Source organism: Gymnoscopelus braueri (assembly GCF_963280865.1).
Source record: "Gymnoscopelus braueri genome assembly, chromosome: 14".
In the NCBI taxonomy this organism is placed as follows: Eukaryota; Metazoa; Chordata; class Actinopteri; order Myctophiformes; family Myctophidae; genus Gymnoscopelus; species Gymnoscopelus braueri.
In genome coordinates, this window is record NC_137619.1 from 31,597,320 (window position 1) to 31,616,395 (window position 19,076).

A 19,076-nucleotide genomic window follows, 5' to 3' on the forward strand; every position below is an offset into this window, starting at 1 on the left:
ACTCATGGGGGTCCTTGAAATGAAAAAAAGCTGTAGAACCACTGGTCTAGCATCACGTGCCAGTGCACTGTTCTGATTGCCAGACGTCATCATAATGTATACTTTGTGTGTAAAGCTGTACAGTGTGCATTAGATGGAGTGCAGGGCGGTGGCCGCCCCAGTGAATGAAACGATCAAAGCCTTTAGAGAAGGTTGGGGTGGGTGGGCGGTGCGTCTCCTGTATTTACAGTGAGCGCCCCGCCCCGCCCTGTCATCAGAGATACAAAACTGTCTGGTCCAATGCGAGATGAAACAAGTGGAAAGGAGATGTCTGTGGGCTCCCTCCTCGCAGACACAGACAGGACAGCCCGAGCAACATTCTCACAACCTCGCTGGCTTTAGGTTAGCTCTCCCTTAAGCCATAAATAAATCGACTCACTTCGCTTAAAGCCGTAGCATCTGGCGTGGGTATTTAAAAACAAAAAAGGGAATAACATTTTTTTTTTAGGTGTGTAATTTTTGACGGTGGTGTTGCGACGGAGCGGGGAGGTTAATGGCCGCGACACTAACGATGAGCGGCAGTGGGCAGGAGGAAGCCTTCTATCCGCTGCTGAAGTCGAGTCTTCTCCCCGATGGAGGTGGAGGAGGAGGAGGATTCCCCCTGGAAGACTCGTCCCTGTTGTTCGGCCTGGACGCCAAGATCACAGGAGCGGAGAGGAGCGGGCACCACGAATACACACAGCAGGTAATATGGAGCAAGAAATAATGCAGACTTTTTAGGACGATAGAAAGAAAGAAACGCTGATTTATGATTTGTGATTGAACCCCCCCCCCATTTCATTGAATGGGCGTGGCAGACTGGTTGTAGACCTATTCGCTCTTTTTTCTAGCCTCTCTTACAGTTCTACAGGGCCACATTATATATTGCTAATCAATACATGTGTTTTTGCGTGTGCTACTTTTAGTAATGCGGTATAAGTATAGGCTATATACGATCACACACAGGATGCACGGTTAAAGCCAACTGGACGGCAACGTGAAGCCGAGCTATTCCTATTCCTACTGCATTCGCATTCTTCAGCGCATTGCTTTCTGTGGAGCCACAGTGCCAGTTGGTCACACAGTTGCTCTCTAGCCTGGGGCTTCACCATCATACCACACCAGCAACAACTGACTCCACACACTCACTCGGACGGAAAGGTCCCGGGAACTCCGTTCGCCCGCCACCCCAAAAAAAAAAACTTGTCAGGATAGATCTGTAACAGCTGGTAGGATCTAGGATCAGACAGTAGAAATAGCAGCCTCCCCCGCGCCACGGCCAGCAGGCAGCACAACGCAGCCCCCGTAGAGGCTCTGTGCTCTGCGGCGGACTGGGAGGCATGGGGTGTTTCCCATTCCCCCATCATCATGCTGTTTCATCTGTTACTGGACGTTTGGTGGTGGATGCAGCCCCTCCATGACATGTTGTGCACCTGTCCCTGTCCTGTCCAGTCGAGCCTATCCATTGTGTAATTAACAGATTGTATGAACTGACTCTAATAACTCTACAGCTTTAACGTTGTGGCCTTTTAAATTAAATTGAGAACCCTACAAGAGTTATGTTTTTTTTCTCTTTTTTTCCCCTCCACTTGCTAGTCTTTGGTCAAACGTAGGCCTATTAAATAGGTGTATGAGTTCAGCCTTGCAGGAGGAGAGGGAATGTAGCAACCACGCATTGATGACTACTTGGTAAATGTTTTAGCGGTGACTGTCCAATCAAACTTTTGTCCTCTCAGCATGGTGTCTCAGAATAGTGTCAGGGCGATCATTTGGGAACACTTGGCTGGCCGAGGAACCTGTTTGGACAGTAGTGGCTTTGTTTATGGCACCAGAAGTTAATCATTTCATTTAGTTTCAGTTCATTTAATCACGCTTTCGTTTTTATACAATGATGACATGAAATGAAACTAAATCTCTCCTGCTTTCTCTTCTGTCTCACCCCCCCCCCCCCCCCCCCCTCAGGCAAAGTGTGAATTGGACAGGTATCTGTCCCCTCAGCCTCTCTCCCATCCGCATCCTCCAGGAGACAGCCAACAGAAGTCGCGGAGGGACAGCGCATCCGTCATGGACCAGTTCTTCACAGACGATCAGAACGGCGGGGCTCCGTACACTTTCAACATGAACCTCTACGTCCCTGATGTCGCCTACCTGAGGATGGGCTTGTGTCGGCCGGCCCGCCCCCCTCACACCCACACTCACGCGGGACTGGTCCAGGTCAAAACGGAGTCCCCCTCCACGTCCTACCCCCCCACGTCCCTGTCCCACTGTCTCAGCTCCACCTCTGCTGGTGGGGGTAACAATGCTATGGAGACCACCACCATAAACATGACGTTACCAGGGTTGCCGGAGTTCACTAGTGTTTTCAGCCAATCAGGAGGCGGCGGTGGTGGCTGCGGTGACTCTGTGTCGGAGGTGTTCGTCAAACAGGAAATGCCATCGCAATTCGAGCAGCACCCGCACCATCACCATGACGACAGTGGCTCCCTCTTCCAGCTCCTCAACTCCGACCTGGACCATCACCATGGTAACGGCATCAACACTCAGCACCATCACCATCATCACCACCACCACCACCAACAACACCAGACGCAGCACACAGGGCCCTCGCCGATCCCCACGCCGTTCCACGATCTGTCCGTGGCTTCCTCGTCTTCCCAGCAAGAACAGACCACAAAGTCGGCCTTCTGCGGCGCAGCCTACACACACCCTCATACTCACACACACCCCCAGTTTGTCCAGCAACAGGTGCCCTATCTGCCCCCCTCCCCGCCCAGCTCTGAGCCGGGAAGTCCCGACAGACAGAAGGAGCTTCTCCATACCCTGTCGCCCCCTCCCTCCTATGCGGCCACCATCGCCTCTAAGATGGCGGGCAGCCCCCCCGGACTGAGCCCTGGCCCAGGCCAAGGCAGCTTAGCCTTGCCTTTGGCTGCTGGTGGTCCTTCCCCAGGCCCATGCCCAGCCTCGGGTCTACCCCCAGCTCCGGGCCCAGCTCCAGCCCAGACTAGCATGCCTCTCCGCTACAACCGCAGAAACAACCCTGATTTGGAAAAAAGACGGATCCACCACTGTGACTATCCAGGTTAGAACTCATGCACATGTGGAACTAGCATTTTGCACACTGCATTTACAGTATGTTGTGCTGTGTCAGGTGAATACCTCACATTTCCAGAGGGTTAACATCCATTTCCTGTCACACACTTAAGGACCTTGAAAAGTATTCAATGCAACAAAAACAACTTACAAGACAAAAAGATGTTCATGTGACTACTAGTACTGATACTTTGTCAGTGCTACTTTTGCTTTCATGATGCTACATCAAGTGGCTGTGGCACAGCTATCAGTTCTATCAGATTCTTGTGGCTTTCAGGTCAACATTGGTATGATGGCAGTAGCATGAACCCTTGTACTTGTGTGCATGTGTGTTTTTGCACGTGTGTATATGGATAGGACTGTAGGGCGCTTAATAATTAACCAATTTATTTTAGCCTGCTGATTGAAAGTGGGATTATACGTCGTTACGTGACGGTGTCGCACACCGACAATAGCAGATCTACAAGCTTGCAGCGTGCCGTGATGTGTTGTGACTGTGAGCTTGTAGATTGGCTATTTTTGGTGCGCAACAGCACGCAACCAAGTATAAACCAGGTATTAGACCCCCTTGCCACACACAACATTTTGGTCTCAGTCATCTGTCTGACATTCACACAAATTTGCATGCAGGTGCAAGCACATAATCACACATACAGTTTTAAAAAAAAATCCTTTTCAAGTCCTGGGAAAATTGTCCTCAAGTAGTTTTCTGGCAGTTACGCCATACTTGTGAGGACCTCTCGGTCTTGAATGGATAATTAAAGCTGGTACACAGACACACACACATTAGATAGCTATACTGTATGATGTGCAGCTACTTGTAGGACATGTAAAGTCGGCTAGCCTGTGGCAGTGTGTAAGTTAGGCTTAGAGGAGCCTCCTGCAGCGTGTTAGCACACGTCTCTGAACACGCACTGCTCAGTTGGACTTTTATAACCTCTCTAACTTTGGCTCGAGGCTTTAATGTAGCACTTTCTTGTATCTGCGAAAAAAGGCTGGACAAATGTAGACCAAAATGCTCATTACTCAATCTTTACGTCGTCACGGAAAGTTGACTTTAAAGTTAATCAGTCTTCTGTGTGATATCAATGTCACTGTAATTTCGAACATCGTGTTCCTGCCATCTTGGGTTCAAGTTCAGTTTAAATTGAATTGAAATCTGTATTGTTTGGCAAGGGAAATATGTGTTTATAGACATCTGTGCAAAATGCATAACAAATGACCACAACCTACCATATAGGCAATTTATGAGAATTGCCTATATGCGAATCAATAGTTCAATTTCCATACGGTGCAAAAATTGTATTTCATCAGTGAAACATTAATGTTTTCGGAGCCTATATGTGTGGTGTTCTGGTCTCAGAAGAGGTTCAGTATAGTAGTATCTTATAACTTAAAAAAAGTTGTATGTTAAAGGATATCCCAAGGGTTTTGCACATTAACCTGTTGTTCCAACTAAATCTATAATAGCCAAAACGTGGTTACGTAGAACCATACTTATCAATACTTTATAACACATAAAAAAATACAAATAGAGTGCTGCATCAAAATAGACATAATTCCATGTCAGCTAGTATGACTTTGCGTATTCGCTATTATGAAACATGCCATAAAGCGAAGTTACACGGTGCAATAGTCCCCTGATGACAAATATTTGTAAAAAAATATGTTATTTTTATCAATTGGGCACAAATATTGGAATTTTAAAAGCAAACGAAAGTGTACAGGACACGTTGGAATGTCCTGAAATGTACTTGTAAATTGCTATCAGTTTGCCGCGGTTGTTGGAATTTCCCTGTTTATATATACATTTTGAACAATTTTAACCATAAACGAGGGTCTCCTGGGGTGTTTTGGAGTGTCCATATTTATGCATTGATTTGTAACCCCCACCTTGGTTTGTCTTCCTCAGGCTGCAAGAAGGTCTACACCAAGTCATCTCATCTGAAAGCCCACCTCAGGACTCACACGGGTAAGAGTCTCCTTTTGATTCACGTAGCTTTTTTAAAAACAGGCCCCAGTTAAAAAAAATAAAACAACGACGCCCGCGCTGCTCGTATTTCGGGTGTCTGCGCTGGCACCGTGTTGCTAGGCAGAGTGTTGTGTTCTTGGCATGCATGTGTAAGTCTATCCTGCCCCCATTCCCATCCACTGCCCAATATACTATTGCATCAAAACAGGTGGAAGTGACACACGTCTGCCAGTGGATGAGTAGCGCAGGATTGTGTCTACGCCATCGGTGCTAGACTGGTGGCGGGGGACCGGTGCCAATGTCTTGTGTGCGCGCTACGCCCGGACGATCTCAGACAACACTGTTTGAAGTGCTTTGCTTCTCCGACCACCCTTCTGGACCTGTTTTGGGCGCTATAAATACACAAGATCTCCTTGTACCAATACGAAAATATCTTAGATCATTCTATCTCTCCTATCTCTAGATATGCCATTCTTCAGTCCCTCTCTCCAAGATCCGCTTCCCTCGCCTGTGCCCCGCTCTCACTTTCTAAAATCGATCCCCTCGCTCTCATCTTTCTTTCTTTCTTTCACTTTCTTTCCGTCTTCGTTCTTTTTCTTTCACCTTCCCCCCAGTTTGTCCGTGGTTGCATGTAACAGAGCAGTTGTGGAAAAGTTAAGTCAACAAACAAGTAGTGAGGTGTTGCGCCCCACCTCAGGCCAGCTAACAAAACAAGACTACTGTTGATACCTACGCACATTCCTGTCTCATCTGGACATGCACGCACACACACACACACGCACGCACGCACACACACACACACACACACACACACACACACACACACACACACACACACACACACACACACACACACACACACACACACACACACACAGCTAACCCCATGGGGGGTTCATATTCTCCTCCTGTATTTGATGGGAACATGTGTGTGTGGTTTGCTTTGCACTATCGTGAACAAGACAATTAGAACGGGCGTCACCCACACTGTGGGCTGAATGTGGTGCGGTGATTACGGACCGCGAGATGAGAGCATGACACAGACAGAAAGAGGGCTGCGCTCTTACAGCAAAGACTTCCACCTTCGCTCTGTAAAAGGTCAATCTTTCTCAGCTGCCGGCTCCCTTTTTCTCTCTCTCTCTCTCTCTGTTACTACCTTTTCATTCACATCATCACCCTTTTCTGTGGCTTTTCTCTTGTCGTTCCACTTCAGGGCCTCTCCCATCTCCTCCCCTTGTCCATTCCTCTCTCTTATTCAGTCTCTTTGGCTCTCACATGCAAAGACTCACACACATACACAGGCAGATGTACACAGTACACACACACCTGTCAGTGAGCTGCATGAAAGGATTCCTAATGCGTTTGTGGCCCTGTGGGAGTCCCTACTCTAATCCCCATCAACATCCATTACCCTGATTGTGTGTGTGTATGTGTGCACGTGTGTATGTGTGTACATATGTACTGTATGTTCACAAGTGTACGTATCTCAGTGTGTGTGTGTGTGTGTGTGTGTGTGTGTGTGTGTTCCTGTACTGAATCTGTGTATATGCATATCCGTGCCTGTATGTGATTGTGTGCACGGTTAGCGTGAGAACTGAACACTCCACCCTCTCTCCTTGTTTTTTCGGCTCTTTTTCCACTTTGTTCCTCTTCATTGTCTCATGGCCCAGGTTCAGGTTCATGTTGAGATGTGTGGGAGGGTTTGGTGACTCTGTCTTGCATTTCTTTCAGTTTACTGTACAGTTCTTACTAACACCATTTGCCTGAAATGCTTGTTTAAGCTAGTGCTCTCCTTGGGCTGCATTTGGGACTGCAGGATGGGGCTGTGGTTTAAAGCAAGGCTGGAAAAGAGTACTCTTGTCTGGGGCTAGGACAGAGAGATAGGTCCCTGGGTGCACTAGTTCTAGGGGAGAGGCCTGAGGCAAGGGAAGGAACAAGGAAAAGCCTACCTGCCGTCAAATGACTAAAATAGACGTGAAAGGCAAGAGAGACTGTCAGAGACATGCAAAGAAACAAAGACAGAGAAAAAGACAAGTGCGGCGTGGGAAATTCTGCACAGTCTACGCAGTCTCTGAATGCTTGAGTGACAGTAATATGCCCCAGGTTTATAATGTCTTTTTAAGCAACCGGGTCCTCCAGTAAACCCTGTTCTCCCAGATCCTCTGCCCTGCTCCATGATTCTTTGCAACTCAGCTAATTAGCTCTATTGACTTCACTGCAAGAAATCAGTAGCATAAACACCATCAGCCATCTTGTCAAATGATCATTCTGTAAATCATTTTACAAATTTATTGCAATCTATGTTACTGGGGGGTTGTATATAGTGGGCTGGCAACTGTCCAGTATTACTGTTTTACTATAGATTGCAGCTGCACTCACTCACACCCACTCCCTCTCTCTCCCCTTCCACTCCTTCCCTCTGTCTCTCTCTCTCTCTCTCTATCTCCTTCCATCCCCAGGTGAGAAACCATACAAGTGTACGTGGGATGGCTGTGACTGGCGTTTCGCCCGCTCCGATGAGCTGACCCGTCACTACCGGAAGCACACAGGGGCCAAGCCCTTCCAGTGTGCAGTCTGCTCACGCTCGTTCTCTCGCTCCGACCACCTTGCCTTGCACATGAAGAGACACCAGAACTAACTCGCTCACAAATGAACACACACACACACACACACACACACACACACACACACACACACACACACACACACACACACACACACACACACACACACACACACACACACACACACACACACACACACACACACACACACACACAGACTGCATACTCCCTTAAACAGATGAACCAAGAAACACTATAGTGAACCTTCCCATCCACACACACACACACACACACACACACACACACACACACACACACACACACACACACACACACACACACACACACACACACACAAGTTCCAAAGTGGCCACGTGCAAAGCAGCTTTCACTGACCAGGCCCTCTGCAGCTCCAACCGCTCTTCTGTGTTGAAACGGTATGGTAGCCTGACAGACATTAGGCTAGTACATTGTACATTATCATTAATGGAGAGTGGATAGATTTGGCGAATGGAAACTAATGGAGAGATGTTCACAAATTAAATTTGCAAAGTTCGGTAAACACCAGATAGAATTTCAGTTTGATTTCTTTGGACAAAACACCCTGAAGAAAAAAATATATATATTAGTCAAAATGTGTCCTTTTCCCTCTTAGGACGAGACATGTCTGGTGTTGACTACAACAAAAGCATTTACAACGCCCTGTTCTAACCTTTATAGCTGGCTTTTTGAACAAAAAAAGAAAATCGTATTATGCTGAAACAGCCAAAATGTTTGTTTACTTTTTTTTTGTTTGTTTGCGTCTAACTGGAACAGCCAGAAGGGTTTAATTTTTACCAGTCTCTCAGTTTGCACTAGAATTGGCCGATTGTTCTGAATCCTCAACGGCCCACAGATCTCAACCCACCACTGGAACCACTGGAATCACTACTGGACCCAACTTCACTCAACACTTCATTTCACTGAGCACTACACAAGTCATCCTCAGCTCCGCGTATTAAAAATAAATGCATTTCTTACTGCCGAGAGAAAGTGAGCGAGAGAGGAGCCATATAGGCAGAGGGAATAAGGGGAAGAGAGAGAGAGAGGCATGGATAGAGGGAAGGTTTTCTCATCACACAGAATGTAGACCAGAGAGAGATTGGGAAACAGAGATGAGATAGAGGGTTGCTAAAGAGCAGCAATTACCCAATGAATTATTCACTCTGTGTTTGGATGGATTTTCAAGCATGGGTAAAAATGGCAACGGAGCCCATTGGTGCCCTCATGACTTGTTGCAGACTAACAAAGATGTGACCAGATTTCAGTTACACTAAGGAGAAAATATTCAGCTCAACCGTCTTAAAAAGAGTGAAGCACTACTGTATTACTTTACAGTGTTGTATTACTGCAATACAAGTGAGAGGCCGCAAATTGCTTTGACCCTCTTTTCCTTTATTCGTCAACCATCTTGGCTAATCTATAGCTTATTGTAAAGTGCCTCCCTCTCTGGTGCTCTGTTCATTTAAACCTGTATATTCAGTCTCAATATATGGGGTTCGATAGTAACCACATAGAGGTGGGAGGGGGGGTCTATTTACTTTGTGGAACCTTTCTAGTCTCCATGGTAGCAGTAGCATCACAGCCCCTCTGACATTAATCGGAGGTCTTTAAGCTGACAGTTAGTCCTCTCCTGGAGGGTTTTTACTCTGTACACATCTAACAACACATAGCAGCTCCATTAGCCAATCAAACATGGACAATGTTGTGTTGTCAAATGTCAGTTGGCTGATTCAGCCTACATCTGTAACTGTTCTTAGGTTTTTCTTTTGATCACTGCAGGTAGCCTAACGTTAATATAGCACTGTACCGTATCCTGTTAAAGCTGACTTATTTATTTGATTGTGTAGAAGTGGGGTTTTGATCAGATCAACCAATTTCTCCCCAACTAAAAATGCCTTAATGTAATATATGCACTGTAAATATTGTTTGAATTGTTTTTGTTTTGTTTTCCTCTTTTATTATTTTTATTTTGTAAAACAAAAGGGCAAAAAGAGGAAAATGCCCTGCACCCCAAATCTATGTGAGCATATGTTATTTTTTCCTTCCTTGTTTTCAAAGATATTTTAATGCCATTGTTTTATATTGTCCTTTGAACCAATCTATTTTGTAGGCTTTCCTTTCTTTTCTTTATTTTTTTTTTCAGTAAACGTTCCAAAGACAAATGTTGTTTTTCTTCAACTGAGTGAAGCCAATCCTAATAAAGTCAACTGACAGTTTTACATCTGTGCTTTTTCTTTCATTTTCTTTCCCCCGAGTACAGCAAGCACTACAGTCCCCCGTAGTACTTTTAGTGAGACAGAATAATAACGGAGAGGGGACGCATAGGGTCGGCACTGGGCTTGTGGTTGCATAGATCTATAACTCGGGCGATTTTCTTATTCAAATGCAGAATCTCACATCTCCATAATGCTGAGTGTCACGGTAGATTTAGCTAAAGATATTAATGGTGTACTGGTTACAGGATTCCGAACCTGTCCAAGAACCTCCTTTGACGTGTTGTGGACCTCATTCTGGGGAAAGTGCCTGATCATTAAGCTCCCACAACACGACCGCACTCATCCTGTTTCTTTAAAACCTGAGAAAGTTTTCCGATCGAGTGCCTCTCCAAGGTAAACAAGATGATTTCATCGGATCCTGTGCATCTGAAACTTGCTTTTAGGGCAATATGAGCCTAGATGGGGATACGGTGTGTGTGGGCAAGAAACGGACTGAAGAACAAGATGGACAAGTTTAGAGAGAACAGGAGAAAGTGGAAAGAAGAGGAGTGTGATAATTATAGATGAGGAAGATTCGGGGGGAAAGGGGGAGAGGACAGGCGAACAGGAGAGAAGAGGACAGCGGAGGAGATGAGAGCAGAGGAGAGGAGAGGAGAGGAGAGGAGACCTGCCAGTAACCTGCAGCACCCTCGCTGGTCAACAAACAATAGGCCTTTGATATCATAGCAGGACACAACGGACAAGAAAATAAATTTGACCATCACTCAGGGACAAGAGGGGAATCCCACCACACACAAAACGCACGTACAAACATGCGCGCATGCATGTGTGCGTGTGCACACGCACCATATGTTCTTGGTTTAAGTCATAAATGTGACCCCGGGTCTCCATTGTAATCTACCTCAGATGTCAGAAGAAGAGGGGGATGGAGAGAGAGAGAGAGAGAGAGAGAGAGAGAGAAAGAGAGAACGAAACGAAGCGCAGTACAATCTAAACAAAAGAATCTCCGGGGGGACCCAATCAGCCACTTCCGTCCTCCTACATCTCTCTCTCTCTCTTGTTCTCCTCCTCCGCTCTTCTGATTTTATTTTATTTTCTCATTCTCTCTTTTTCTTTCCATGCACCGTATCCCCCTCTCCTCCCCAGTTGAAGGTATTGTATGAACGTCCAGGGGTGCTGCTCCGCGGGTCAGAGTGGATAACGTTCTCATAACCTGCTCCGCCACTGCTGCATGTCACGGATCAGCCTCCAACCCCCGTCTTTTTTTGTGCACCTCTCCCCCCTCCTCCCCCTCTGCCTCCACCACCACCACCCTCCTCTCCTTTTTTTTGTACCATTGTCTTGTCTTTCACTGGTATTCATGGAGGTCAAGCTGGAGCGGTGTGATGTAAAAGGAAGCGAGGAAGAAGTGGAAAAGTCACCCATCAACTGCAACCGTCCTTTCTGACATCTTTGTCATTTTGGGGGAACAGACGGCCTGTCATACACGCACGCACACGCACACACACACACACACACACACACACACACACACACACACACACACACACGCATGCACGCACATGCACACGCACACGCACACGCACACGCACACACACACACACACACACACACACACACACACACACACACACACTCAGAAGAGGGATGAGTGGGAGCTACCACTTCATGTTTTGGATCAAGTAAATTAATGTCACACATCTGGAAGAAGGCTCCTGCCTGCTCCACCCTGTGCTGCTGCACTGCGTTGGTGTGATTCCCAGTACTCCTCTGTATTGTGTGTGTGTGTGTGTGTGTGTGTGTGTGTGTGTGTGTGTGTGTGTGTGTGTGTGTGTGTGTGTGTGTGTGTGTGTGTGTGTGTGTGTGTGTGTGTGTGTGCGCGCGCGTGTGTGTGCGTGTGTGCGTGTGTGCGTGCGTGCGTGCGTGCGTGCGTGCGTGCGTGCGGGGGTGCGTGCGTGCGGGGGTGTAATGTTTCCAGTACCGCTCTCTTGGAGCAGACCACCCACTCAGAAGACCAATACAATGACCACAGGGAGCCCGGATAGACACACACACACACACACACACACACACACACACACACACACACACACACACACACACACACACACACACACACACACACACACACACACACACACACACACACACACACACACACACACACACACACACACACACACACACACACACACACACACACACACACACACACACACGCACGCACACACACACACTCACCTCCTTCCAAAATCAACCCCACCAGATATTCTCAGAATAGAACATGTTGATTGGAGATTGAATAACAGATACCAGACCAGCCAACAATGTGATCACAAAGTTGAAGATGATATCAGGAATACAACGTAAGTGAGTGAATGTTGTTCCAAAATGACCCATGTTAGGAGAATCTTCACAATGCTCACGGCTCAACATCTTAAAACTACTGATTACAACATTGTCTAAAGTAATGGTTCTCAACTTTGACACAGACAATTACTGGTGTTCGGTTCTAGCAAATACACGTACTATGTCATCATTCCCAGGTCTGAATAAGTTCCTGAATAGAAGGCTACAGTGAAAACCAGCAATACTCTCAGAGATACGTAGTGTAGGCCTACCACTAAGCTATTTTTCAAATGACCATAAGGTATTCTTTGGTTGCCATTTAGCTTTTACGTCATACTGGGGGACTAGTATCATCTACGTGAAGTAGGCGGACGCCTTTTTGGGGACCGGAAGCAGGTTGGAGTCTATTGTTTCCAATGGAGGAGTGAACGTGAACACAGCTTCTGAACCATTCTTTGGCCCCATGGTCACTGAACTAAATATTGGACCCGGTCGTCACAAGCCACACAATATTCACAAGACTTTCATTCTAAAATGGCTTTTTTTCCGAGAGACAAATCAAGAGAAAATCAACTTTATTATCGACCTTTCTCTGTTCAAGCAACACACTCTCGCACCAGTAAACATAGAACGTTCGCGAGATTTTCCGTCAGATGCCGGCGCCCACTTAGGAGACCATCTGTAGGATTTGTGTAATATGTCGCCTATAGTGGCTCCAATTGGGATGGTGTATCGTCATAAATTAACCATCTTTGACTACAACGACGAGTATGACTTAAAAACAAAATGGCCACTGTTGTGATTATGGTCAATTTCATAGCTAAATGCCAGTAGAACATAGATGACACATTACTTCAATATCCGCTGTAGGTAGAATAGAGGAGCTACAGGAGAACAACTGGTATGCCTCAAACCACCGGTGCTCATGCAAGGGAATAATATTCAGCAGAATTGATGACTAAATGGCATAACAAATCCAGGTCCAGGCACTCACGATGGATTTGATAAGTAAAAGGCCGTTACATTTGGGCTAGAGACATTAAAATACATATATTATATATATATATTTATTTTTAAGTAAAAAATGGCTTATTGCTGCGTTTGTTGTTGGTCATTGTTTGTAGTACTATGACCCCAGCAAAGCAGTGACAGTCTTCAAGAAGTTTCAACATCACTTCATAATGACTAATAGGAAAAAGGTGACAATGCCTCAAAAACAAAAAACGATAACTTCATAACCTTGGGTCAACAAAGCATGTGATAAACATCTTTCCAATGTAACCAGTTTGCTAATGATTGAGCTATTTCATAGAGGTCTTGCAGAAATCTACAAGCTGTTGATAGCCCTGGGGCCAGGCCCCTTGCTATACAGTCATTCCCTGGGTGGGTGTTCTCTACGTCCATGGAAAATAAGTTCAAAGGACGAAGCCATTAGGCTTTCCTCCATATCAGACTAATGTCTCGGTCAATACACCCGCAAAAAACACTCATTGTGACACTCTGCGTGGGCCGTGGCCTTCAGGGCATACAGCACGGGGCTTTTGCTTTCACACCTTAGGTGCGGATGTCTGAGGTTCTAGTTGAACTCTTATCACAATTTGTGAAGAGGGGGGAGGGTATGTACACATACTATAGCAATGTACATATACTATAGTATAGCATATGTTTGAAAAAGGATATACGTTGACACTTAATCAAAGCTGCTCACTCCATGTTGATTTGTACTCTCAGCCTGTATTGACCACCTCCCTGACCAAACAGTTAATAGTTTCCTCGTGGCCTATCCACATGCTAAATGGCTTTACAGATTACATTTGACAACGTTTACTATGTAGTTATTGAGCAATAAAGCAATAGAAGCTCACAGGTTTCCTGTTCATCCCTGCCGAAAGGGTCCTTGAGCAAGGCATTGTGGCACCGGGCACAGGGGCCACAGTTGGCTTATATCCGTCGGTCCGTCTGTCCATCGGTCCATCCGTCCATCCGTCCATCTGTCCATCGGTTCGTCCGTCCATCAAGCTACTGGCTGCATTGCCATGGATGGAATTTACTGTGTACCGTCATGCTCTTTTGCCTTTAGACTAGTCTTGTCTTTGTTTTGTTTTAAAATATTTTATTAGACAACTGAACTAAAAACACATTTCATTTCTGAAAGTGAGTTGGTTTGTTTTCTTCGTTGAAAGCTGAGAGGGAGGTAATGTGAGGGTGACATAGGAAGAAGACTCCAGGCTAGCAGGTATGATATGCGTCTCTCCCGGAGGTGACTGTCTTAACCACTACATCACTGACAGGTACAAACACATTCAAATTTCCACCCTGGGAGTAGTTGGAAGAGGAGTGAGGGTTATGTGTTGTATATGCTGTGGTTGTCTCATTGTACCCCCACTACAATATTTTCCAAATTAGTACCCGTTCATTCGTGTAGCCCTACATGAGTACCCCCTTTACCAGCACAAAACATTCTTCCTGATACCGTGTTTATGTCATAGGTTTTTTGTTTTGTTTTGTTTTGTACTTTTGTTTGGCTTTAATATTTGAAACTCACTCAGTCCATGTAAAAGAAAAAACGTTTTATATAAATGATGCAGCCAGCTGCATCAGCAGGAATTGTTCACTCCAGGTAGGGAATGAGACTTTGCCCCAATGGAGTGTCAGTATATCGGGGTCTTGTTCACGAATGAGGGGAGGACGGAGCAAGAGATCAGTCTGAGAATTGGAGCAGCAGGAGCGGTATTGCGGTCACTGTAACGCACTGTTGTGACGAAAAGAGAGCTGAGCCAGAAGGCAAAGCTCTCGATATACCGAGCAGTCTTCATTCCTACTCTCACCTGTGGTCATGAAGTGTGGGTCATGACCAAAAGAATAAGATCACAAGCGGCCAAAATGAGTTTTCTCAAACGGGTGGCTGCCACTGGCTGGCCACCCTAGCTCCCTTAGAGATAGGGTGAGGAGTTCAATCATCCGCGAGAGACTCGGAGTAGAGCCGCTGCTCCTTCACTTGACAAGGTGGTTCAGGCATTTATACGGATGCCTCCTGAGCGTCTCCCTAGGGAGGTTCTCTGTGCCAATCCCACTGGGAGGAGATCCCCTGGCAGACCAAGGACCAGATGGGGGGATTATATCTTATATGCTGGCCTGTGAACGCCTCGGGATTCCCCAGGATGAAGTGGCTAATGTTGCCCGGGAAAGGGAAGTCAGGGGCTCTTTGCTGGAACTTTTGCCCCGTGACTCGACTCTGGATAAGCGGTTGAAGATGGATGGATGGATGGATGGATGCAGCAAGCTAGCTGGCAACTTGTTTTTTATTGGCAGGTGGTATACAAGATTTTTCATGTGGACTGAATGTTATTTTTCTTTTTCTTTTTAAAGTGGGATAAATTCTTCATGACCAATATCAGGCCAATATCAAAAATCAGAAAGCTTCTGAGTATCCTGAGGGGTACCTAAGCCAAAGTGCCCCTATGAGTATCAGTACCCCCATTTGAGAATCAATACTGTACATACAGTAACTCCACATACTTACTGTGCAGACAGTGAGGATTCTGTGCCTTGCTCAAGGGCACTTCAGCAGTAGTAGACTGAACAGTTCATTGTATAAAACTAAATCATGAAACCATGTTGACACAATGTATTAAATATTACAAAAACAATAATAATAATAATAATAATAGCTTATTTTTTACTACAAGGAATGATTAGTTAAATATGAAAGAGGAGACTTGCTCTCTCTCACACACACACACACACACACACACACACACACACACACACACACACACACACACACACACACACACACACACACACACACACACACACACACACACACACACACACACACACACACACACGACAAGCATGATCTGTCATAGATAAAGAACATGAATTCACTTTTATGAAAAGATGTTACATAATGAAAAGAGGTTCCTATTGCTTGCCTAAACCTGTCTGGCTGGTTACTAGCAGCTGTGTGTGTGTGTGTGTGTGTGTGTGTGTGTGTGTGTGTGTGTGTGTGTGTGTGTGTGTGTGTGTGTGTGTGTGTGTGTGTGTGTGTGTGAGTGAGTGAGTGAGTGAGTGAGTGAGTGAGTGAGTGAGTGAGTGAGTGAGTGAGTGTGTGTGTGTGTGTGTGTGTGTGTGTGTGTGTGTGTGTGTGTGTGTGTGTGTGTGTGTGTGTGTGTGTGTGCACACGCGCATGCGTGCGTGCGTGTGTGCTTGTGGGCGCGCGCACTTGCATGCGTGCGTGACATGATGTTGGGATTCATGGGTGGACAACCATACCGGATCTGCCTTACAAAAATAATCTGTCTCTCCCCCACTCTCTTTGTTTCATTACCCCCCTGTTTCTCTCCTTTTCCTCTCTCTCTCTCTCTCTCTCTCTCTCTCTCTCTCTCTCTCTCTCTCTCTCTCTCTCTCTCTCTCTCTCTCCCTTGTTCTTCCGATGAGGTATAGGCCTAACATTATCCTATTATATGATGGGGGCTCCTCTCATGCCTGAATCCCCCTGTTGCATGCAAAATATCCCCTCACACCTACACACTGTCGCTAAATACATACACGTGGGCGCGTGCACACATGGCGCGCGTAATTTACAGCCTATATACAGTATATGAGCACATATGCTTGCACACTGGTCGACGTTGGACCGCGAACATTAATCTCCCACTTCTCTCAACCCCCTCATTGCAACCCCGCCCCCCCCCCAACACCTCCTTCTCGCCTCTCATCCCTGGCAGCTGTGCGTCATTCCAGCTATTTTGTATGAAACCTGGTATTCATAACGGTCGATCTGATTTGGCCCCAGAGTCCTGCCGAACATCATAATGATAATAGTTTAATCTGCGCGGTCCTGACCCCGGGCTGTTGTTCAGATGTGACCTGTGTGGGAGGACGGTTGCTCCCTAAGCACGTGCATGCGCACACACACACACACACATACACACACACACACACACACACACACACACACACACCCACACACACACACACACACACACACACACACACACACACACACACACACACACACACACACACACACACACACGCGCGTATACACGTGTGCACGTCAGCGCTCCAGCTGGGAGCCATTGTCTCCATGAGAAAGCAGTGGTTGATCTGACCTCTTGGAGAAGACGGCCTATATAGGTGCACGCTATCTATCTATACCTATATCCATCTATCTATCTTCCCCACAGAGGGAAACAAACAACTAAACTCGGACAACATTCAAAGCAGTCCAACCTGTGAGTCAGTCGCAGCAAGAGAGGGAGTAGAAGTAAGTTAATCCAGGAAACCAGGAAAGCCTCCTGTGCCATTTTAGATGTTTTGCGTTGGCTATTCAAAAATATCAGATATACAAGCTCACAGCGCGTCACTTCGTGCCGCGCTGCGAGCTTGTACATCTGCTATTTTCGAACGCTTTTGAAAAATCTTGAAAGTGTGAGAACTATGGATTTGGAAGGCATTTGTAGAATCGGCCGCAGGTCTTAATGGGTTAACTAAACAACCACAAGTATACAACTCACACACCCACACAACAACAACAACGACAACAACAACAAGTGTTGTCTGTCTGTCCGTCCATCCATCCATCCATCCTCTGTCTCTACAGGTATCTATGTGTGTGATTTACACGTTTGCAGTGTGAGGTGCTGCTCACACAAAGACAACACGATGACTCAAGGGTGAGCAACCATAAGGAAACATGGCAGAGAGGTGTGACACACACACACACACACACACACACACACACACACACACACACACACACACACACACACACACACACACACACACACACACACACACACACACACACACGCACGCACGCTCGCTCACTCACACACACGGCATCAGACTGGAAACAGATTACAGATGAACAACAGTTTCTCTCTGCACCTCCATGTGAAGAAGAAGCCCTCATTAATATAGACCAGTAGTTGCTGTGCGCTCACCTAGTTTGTGTTTTCAAAACTCATAGTCTGATACCCTATGTATATGCATGTTCTGTGTATTTATAGACAGCGGTCGTGTCTAGAAAGGTTTTTGTGACGTCACTATTTAACTTGAACGTATTAACTATTGTGAGAGGACCACAATGGAAATAAGTCTTAGGACTTTATTTGTGTTTATCCTCGAACTGCTGTAATCCTGTGGTTCTAAATACATTTCAAATAAATCAAATCAAATCTTTAAAAAAATGGTCTCACTCTTCACAGTGAGGGTCTCACTTTGTCCGCGTCTGTTGAACTTTAACAGTGCTCAGACAGCGGTGTGCAGCCATTGCACAGGACCCCCTTTAAACACTTAAACCCCCAGGGCTCTATGCTAGTGTCCTTGGTACGTCTCGCCCGTCTTCGCCTCCACATCTATGTTCTGTGGGCTCTCTGCACTCATCAGCGCCCCAAGAGGGCTCCACAGCACATCTCAGCACACCTGCCTCTCGTCTCCAATCTCCTCACCTGCCCTTCATCTCCAATCACCTCTAAAGTCTACAAGAGCCTGGCCTTCATGCCACTCGGCGCCAGAGCTTAACCAGTCAACACGTTTGAACCCGGGACCCCGAGCTGATCGGGGCAGCCAGGGGAGCCCACGCCCTTCCTCTCTCCCTTTCTGTTAACCCGTGGTTTAATAAACTCGCTCTTGTGGGATTTAACCTTCCATTTGCTTCTTCCTTGCTGTGCACTTGGATCACACACACACAAGTTTTCTGTTTTCGCTCTACATTAAATATCTTTGCCACTTAAAATACCTTCTCCTTAAAGATGTATTCTAAGAATCTATGCATCGCGTATGTAATTATACATGAGTATGCATGCCACGCGT

General features: G+C 46.2%; 1 protein-coding gene across 2 annotated transcripts; it reads left to right on the forward strand.

The window, feature by feature from the left end:
- Positions 1-306: 306 nt before the first annotated feature.
- Positions 307-9,905, forward strand: klf5a (Kruppel like factor 5a). Of its 2 annotated transcripts, none has more exons than XM_080450385.1 (4): positions 307-724; positions 1,981-3,097; positions 5,021-5,080; positions 7,540-9,905. In XM_080450385.1, the coding sequence occupies exons 1-4, from the start codon at positions 533-535 to the stop codon at positions 7,716-7,718; spliced, it is 1,548 nt and encodes a 515-aa protein (XP_080306511.1). In that variant the 5' UTR covers positions 307-532; the 3' UTR covers positions 7,719-9,905. The 2 variants fall into 2 exon arrangements, with proteins under 2 accessions (XP_080306511.1, XP_080306512.1); XM_080450386.1 differs by having other exon boundaries at positions 307-718; positions 1,978-3,097.
- Positions 9,906-19,076: the final 9,171 nt, after the last annotated feature.

Excerpts from the sequence above, each read along its gene's own strand:
- klf5a (XM_080450385.1), top strand. The coding sequence starts at position 533 with ATGGCCGCGACACTAACGATGAGCGGCAGTGGGCAGGAGGAAGCCTTC. Across the intron at positions 725-1,980 it reads ACCACGAATACACACAGCAG|GCAAAGTGTGAATTGGACAG; the intron begins GTAATATGGAGC and ends CCCCCCCCTCAG. Across the intron at positions 3,098-5,020 it reads CCACCACTGTGACTATCCAG|GCTGCAAGAAGGTCTACACC; the intron begins GTTAGAACTCAT and ends TGTCTTCCTCAG.